Here is a 5,894-nt window from a genome sequence, read left to right as displayed (position 1 = left end):
TCTCTCTCTCTCTCTCTCTCTCTTTCCAGTACCAGGGTTTGAACTCAGGCCCTTGCACTTGCCAGGCAAGTGCTTATTCTACTAAGCTATCTTCCCATCCCTGTTTCTTTGCTGACACTCCCAGGGGAAAATGGGTGTTTGTGATATTTTCCACTGCATGATGGAAAACCCTAATGGCAAGGATAGGCTGCATTTTGTGGCACCTTAGTTTTAGCCCTTCAGAGCATTCTCATATTGTCCGTGTTCAGTCTCTGAATATCTCCTGAAATGAGTACTTCAAGAAGGTAGTCAAAACTAAACAAAAAAAGACTGAAGGTCACATGGATGGGATGCTTCTCTCCCTTGCATGTGGTTCTGTCCTTAGAACAGTACAAAACTGATGTACGATGACACGCAGACGCAGGTGAATCCATTAATTATCTATCTTGGATAAATGACATAAGCTCGCTGAACCTGCAAAATAAGGACAAAAACAGCATCACCACATGGGGTTATTATTGCATTAAATGAAAAAGCACACCAAGTACTTAGCACAAGGCACAGGAGAGGTGGCTACTCTGGTTATTTCTTTCCCTTATGTAAAGAAAGGCAATGGTGAGGTAGATATGCTGAGTCCTTTTCAGATTTAGAAATCTCTGAGCAAAGTGCACCAGTTAGACAAGATGGTTCTTCATGGTAGTAAAGCAGAGATAGTTACTAATGGGGAATTGAGGGAGAAAGAGGAAAAGACCAACATGTTTTCAATCTTCTATCACAATGTACTGAGCGATGTATTCCTTTTAAGCAACTCTCAGTGGTTCATGTGGGTTATAGATTCTCCTAAGTGGTCTTGTAATTTGTAAGATTTTCCCAACCTCAGGGAAGTTTTGAGATCCCTCAAACAGTTGAGGGATCTTCCTTACTCTCAATTTTAAGAATCACTGAAACAGACACCAGGAAGCCCAGTGCTTGACATCTTTATGGAGGACAAATGGAATTGATTGATTGCAACAGTGGTTCTAAAAATGTGTACCATGAACCTGTATCGCTGAAATGAGAGGATAATTTTTATTAGAAATGAACATACTAATACTACAAAAATGTGTAGAAGAGAAAGAGTTAGAAAACTTAACTGATTCACAAAAGAAAAGTGAAATTCAAGAATGACAGTGTTAAGACACAATTACTGAATAGCATATAATCTCTTGCAGCCACACCCTTCCTTAATACGTTCCTCAGTTTACCCAGAACCACAATCAGCCTCCCCAGCCAACTCTAAGGAGTAGATCTGATGGCTTCCCATCTAGGTAGCATTTCCGATTCCCGAGCAGTGTGCTTTCCTAATACTTCTGGGGAATGGAAATGGAAACTGTGAGCAGGATACAACCTCTTGGGTTGTTTTCCAGTAACCTATGGAATGACAAGCTCCAGCGCCTACTACTACACCAAAGTGATGTCTGAGCTCTTCTTACATACCCCATCAGTCTCTGGAGTCTCCTTTCAGACCATCGGCAGCATGACAGACTTCTGGGACGTGAGTATGAGACCTCTCCCCCTTTATGAATGGCCTGAAACCACAGGTCAGAGCTAAGGCCAAGTCAAATTATCAAGCTGAATTAATGCATTGCGCTAGAGTTCAGGTGGAGGTAAATGAGGGATCAGGCTGTTGATCTGTGAATCAAACCAGAAATTATGTTAGAACTGGAAATCAAAAGGTAAACTGAACTTCAAATTAGCTTTTAATTCCCTTTTGTTTTGTTTCATTTTGATCTGGTGTGGTGTTTGTTTGTTGAAACAGGATCTCTATGGAGTTCAGGCTGGCCTTGAACTCATAGTAATGCTCTTGCCTCTCAGCCTCTTGAGTGCTGGGTCTACAGATGTGTGCGACTATGACCAGCCACAAAGTAGATTTTAAATGTGGCAGGTAGTGGTTCACAAGGTCAGTAGAGAAGTTGAACAAAAAAAGGCTGGACATAAGTTTGGAGTCACAGAGTAAGGGTAAATGTCATTGTAAGAGTAGGGGTCCAGAGGAGCCTGGGTCAGAACCAACCTAGACTGTGATCCAGTTTGCCCAGGGCCCACTTCTGAACAGTTTGTACTGGACCAAGTTTTACAACAACCAGAGCCTGGGCCATGGCTCCCACTCCTTCATCTACTATGAGAATCTGCTGCTGGGTGTCCCAAGACTGCGGCAGTTGCGGGTCCGCAATGACTCCTGTGTGGTCCACGAGGACTTCCGTGAAGAAATTTTGAGTTGCTACAATGTCTACTCTCCAGACATAGAAGAACAACTCCCCTTTGGGCCCCTCAATGGCACAGCGTGAGTGTGTTTCCCATCAAAGACACAGGGCTGCCCCTCTGAGCCTGACAGCATCCCAAGATTGGGGGAACCACTTCCAGTGAAGCATAAAAAGTCTTATAGGTGGGCATTTGAGAGGGCATCTCCCTGAGTCCCAAGCATGATTCTGTGCAGACTTGGGTGTGTGCCACTCAGGAACAGAAAAGGCAGATCCCTAGACTCTGGACCTGTTCCCACACAGAGATCACTATCCCACTGCCTTCCATGAAGTCCTCCGAGAAAGTATCTCATGGTTCAGTTTGTCCAGGGCCCGCTGTGGATGTAATGAATAAATGAAACTGACCTTGTCACATGAGCCATGGTTGGGAAATCTGGATCTTGGGACTGATGGAGGGAGCAGTCAAAGGTTGAGGGTTGATGAGGGAAGAAAGGGAAAAGAGGGGACAGAACAGGAAAGAAGGGGGAGGAAGCAGGGGTCCAGGATAAAAATTTGGCCAGGGAACTACAACAGAGAATTGTGGGATCAAGCAGCCAGTTTCACAGCAACAACAGTCAAATAATCTTTTCTGGAATTATGGTTCAAATGCCTCCCTTATAGGGACTACCTGAGTTTGGGCCAAAAGTGGGTCTTGGCTCTGTTATCCTTAGCTTTGAGCAATATAGTGAAAGATAAAAAGTATATTTGAGTTTCAGTACTACTACTGCATAGATTCTTATCTTGGAAACCACCGAGTCTGTTTTCTCTTCTGCAAAATGTATATGGTATTTTCAGACAGTTGTTAGTATCAAGCAAAATAAAATATATTAAATATGTGATATATATTTGTATTATATACATATCTCATGTAATACATATCTAGTATGACCACATATATGAACACCATTTGTACATATAGGAACATGATATACGCAATATTGTAATGTCCCAGAGTACATAAAGTGTTGCCATCATCTTGGGAGATAGGCTTTGGACTGGTTCAGACCTCTCTTGCTCAGATGGATTTTTCTGTGACAGGTGGACATACCACTCACAGGATGAACTGGGGGGATCCTCCCACTGGGGCAGGCTCACAAGCTACAGTGGAGGCGGCTACTACCTGGACTTGCCAGGATCCCAACAGGCCAGTGTAGAGGCACTCAGAGACCTTCAGAAGGGGATTTGGCTAGACAGAGGCACTCGTGTGGTCTTCATTGACTTCTCAGTCTACAATGCCAACATTAATCTTTTCTGTGTCCTGAGGTAGGTCCCTTTTCCCTACTGTATGCCTGCAGCTGTGGTTCCTGGTCACTGTCTATTGTGTTTGAAAGGTCCTTCCCTAAACTTGTACTATGTGGTGGACCTGGGAAAGAGAGGAAGTGGGAGCTACCATCCCAGGCCCCATTAGCCTCTTTCCTTCCTACAGACTAGTGGTGGAGTTCCCAGCTACAGGAGGTGCCATCCCATCCTGGCAAATCCGAACAGTGAATCTTATCCGCTATGTCAGCAACTGGGACTTCTTCATCATTGGCTGTGAGGTTGTTTTCTGCATCTTCATCTTCTACTATGGGGTGGAGGAGATCCTGGAGCTCCACCTGCACCAGCTTTACTACCTCACTAGTATCTGGAACATACTGGATCTGCTGGTCATCTTGGTGAGAGACAGATGCCCTGGATTTGGGACATAGAGGATAGGGACACCAACTTCTTTTCAGAGCTATAAACCCTCCTTAATTTTAATCACATCACTGAGTCATTGCTGCCTGAGCAGGAGGCTGATGCTTTCTGGGCTCAGCCCTTAGGAAACCCCATCTTGCTCATCTCTTACCTGTGATCCGTGCCCTACTTTATAGGCATTTGATATTCTTCTCTCTTCTGTCTCTTGTCATTATGATCTTGAACGTAAAGTGGCCTGCCTTTTTGTTCTCTTTTTTCAAGCATTCTGCCACTTCATCTTCATATCCTCCCTATTAAGAAGACACATTGATTTGTTGGCCTAAGTATAGAAGTGGTAGGGGTGGGGAGAGTCATGCTTCTTGGCTCCAGTTCCCTATGGCTCTTTCCAACCTATATATCTGTCACTGGTCCCAGAACCTTTTTATGGGCTTTAGAACACTTCAGCGACTCCCCAGTCATCCTCTGTCATTCCACTGGAACCTGAACTAGTGAACCCCTTAGCAGGGCAGGAAGCTTCTGTCCACCTGCCTTACCAGCTCCAGCTCTCCCCTAGGATCTCATGTTTTAGCTTCCATTGAGATCCCACTGATATCTCTAACAGCCCCATGCTCTCTTGTTGACAGCTCTCCATTGTGGCGGTGGGCTTCCACATATTCCGAACCCTGGAGGTAAATCAGCTAATGGGTAAGCTCTTGGAGAAGCCAAACACATATGCTGACTTTGAGTTCCTAGCCTTTTGGCAGACTCAGTACAACAACATGAATGCTGTCAACCTCTTCTTTGCCTGGATCAAGGTACCTGGGACTCCCCCTGACAGTTCTGCCTTGGGATACTCATTGTCTCTCCCTTAATACCTGGGTTGTTTTCCTGTCTGACACCTCCTGTGACCAAGATATGTCCCTGGGGTGGATTTCTCAGTGCTTTTAACATTTTCTCTTTCACCATTTGGTTTATGTTACAGATATTCAAATACATCAGCTTCAACAAAACCATGACCCAGCTCTCCTCCACACTGGCCCGCTGTGCCAAGGATATACTGGGCTTTGCCATCATGTTCTTCATTGTTTTCTTTGCTTACGCCCAGCTTGGCTATCTGCTTTTCGGGACGCAAGTGGAAAACTTTAGCACATTTATCAAGTGCATGTGTGTGCCCTGCCCCCCCCCCACTTACCTTCCTAGGATTTGTGTAATCTTGAGGATGATGGAGGTGGGAGGTGCATGGGCATGTCTGAACTTAAAAGTATCTGGGTGAGAGTCTCAGGAAGCTCAGGTATGGGCTCAAATAATTTTCTTACCTGCTCTATTGCCACCAGATTGGGTCAGAAGTGAAACGAGGGGCCTGTTTGAAGTTAGAAAGGTGGGTTAGGAATGTGAAATGGGGCCAAGGTTTGGTTTGGCTCTGGATAAAGCCTAGATCTTGTCTCTCAGTTTTACTCAGTTCCGGATAATCCTTGGGGACTTTGACTACAATGCTATCAACAATGCCAACCGCATCCTGGGTCCAGTCTACTTTGTGACCTATGTCTTCTTTGTCTTCTTCATACTCCTGGTGAGGGTCCTTCTGAGGACTAGAAACATGGAGGGTTCTCCAGGGTAGAATTTTGATCTCTGTCCCACATTTAGCATTATGCTGGGTTTAGCAAATCAAGGATGGAGAGAGGCAGTGTGCATGTTGGGGAAAGGGAATCTTCTGGGTCTTTGCGAGATGGCTAATGTTGTCAGCATAGCCAGCATAGCAAAGTGGTTCACAGAATATAAGGGAACCTGGTGACTCTCTTGAAAATATTAAATGTCTACTGTCCAAGACTGGGAAGGGAGAGAAAACTATCTCACAAGGAGAAGTAGCTTCCCCTTTTATGCCTATTCTCAAAGATAAGATACCTATTCTTCTGGAGCATCTTGCTATTTCTACTTGATAATTCTCTCTCACTCTCTGTCTATCTTTCTCTCTCTCTTCCTCTA

The 5,894-nt window shown here is 44.7% G+C and overlaps 1 protein-coding gene and 1 long non-coding RNA gene across 5 annotated transcripts in view; one reads left to right on the top strand and one right to left on the bottom strand.

The window, feature by feature from the left end:
* Pkd2l1 (polycystin 2 like 1, transient receptor potential cation channel) overlaps positions 1-5,894 on the top strand; it is a 34,621-nt gene that overhangs the window by 23,274 nt on the left and 5,453 nt on the right. For all 3 annotated transcript variants that reach the window (XM_004625697.2, XM_023708904.1, XM_023708905.1), the window contains exons 4-10: positions 1,386-1,513; positions 2,046-2,299; positions 3,294-3,518; positions 3,682-3,910; positions 4,556-4,726; positions 4,894-5,075; positions 5,361-5,481. In XM_004625697.2, coding sequence (XP_004625754.2) covers positions 1,386-1,513; positions 2,046-2,299; positions 3,294-3,518; positions 3,682-3,910; positions 4,556-4,726; positions 4,894-5,075; positions 5,361-5,481 — 1,310 coding nt within the window. The remainder of the gene's footprint in view (positions 1-1,385; positions 1,514-2,045; positions 2,300-3,293; positions 3,519-3,681; positions 3,911-4,555; positions 4,727-4,893; positions 5,076-5,360; positions 5,482-5,894) is intronic.
* LOC111815002 overlaps positions 1,584-5,894 on the bottom strand; it is a 10,894-nt gene continuing 6,583 nt past the window's right edge. The window contains exons 3-4 of one of the 2 annotated variants that reach the window (XR_002819831.1): positions 4,084-4,222; positions 1,584-1,650 (exon numbers count right to left, since the gene is read on the bottom strand). This is a non-coding gene — a long non-coding RNA (uncharacterized LOC111815002). Of the gene's footprint in view, positions 1,651-3,858; positions 3,927-4,083; positions 4,223-5,894 lie in introns of those variants that run through there. The other variant, XR_002819832.1, reaches the window with a different exon arrangement.

The sequence above is a fragment of the Octodon degus genome, unplaced genomic scaffold, assembly GCF_000260255.1.
Source record: "Octodon degus isolate 3935 unplaced genomic scaffold, OctDeg1.0 scaffold00010, whole genome shotgun sequence".
Lineage (NCBI taxonomy): Eukaryota > Metazoa > Chordata > Mammalia > Rodentia > Octodontidae > Octodon > Octodon degus.
This window is presented reverse-complemented; position numbering and strand designations above follow the sequence as displayed.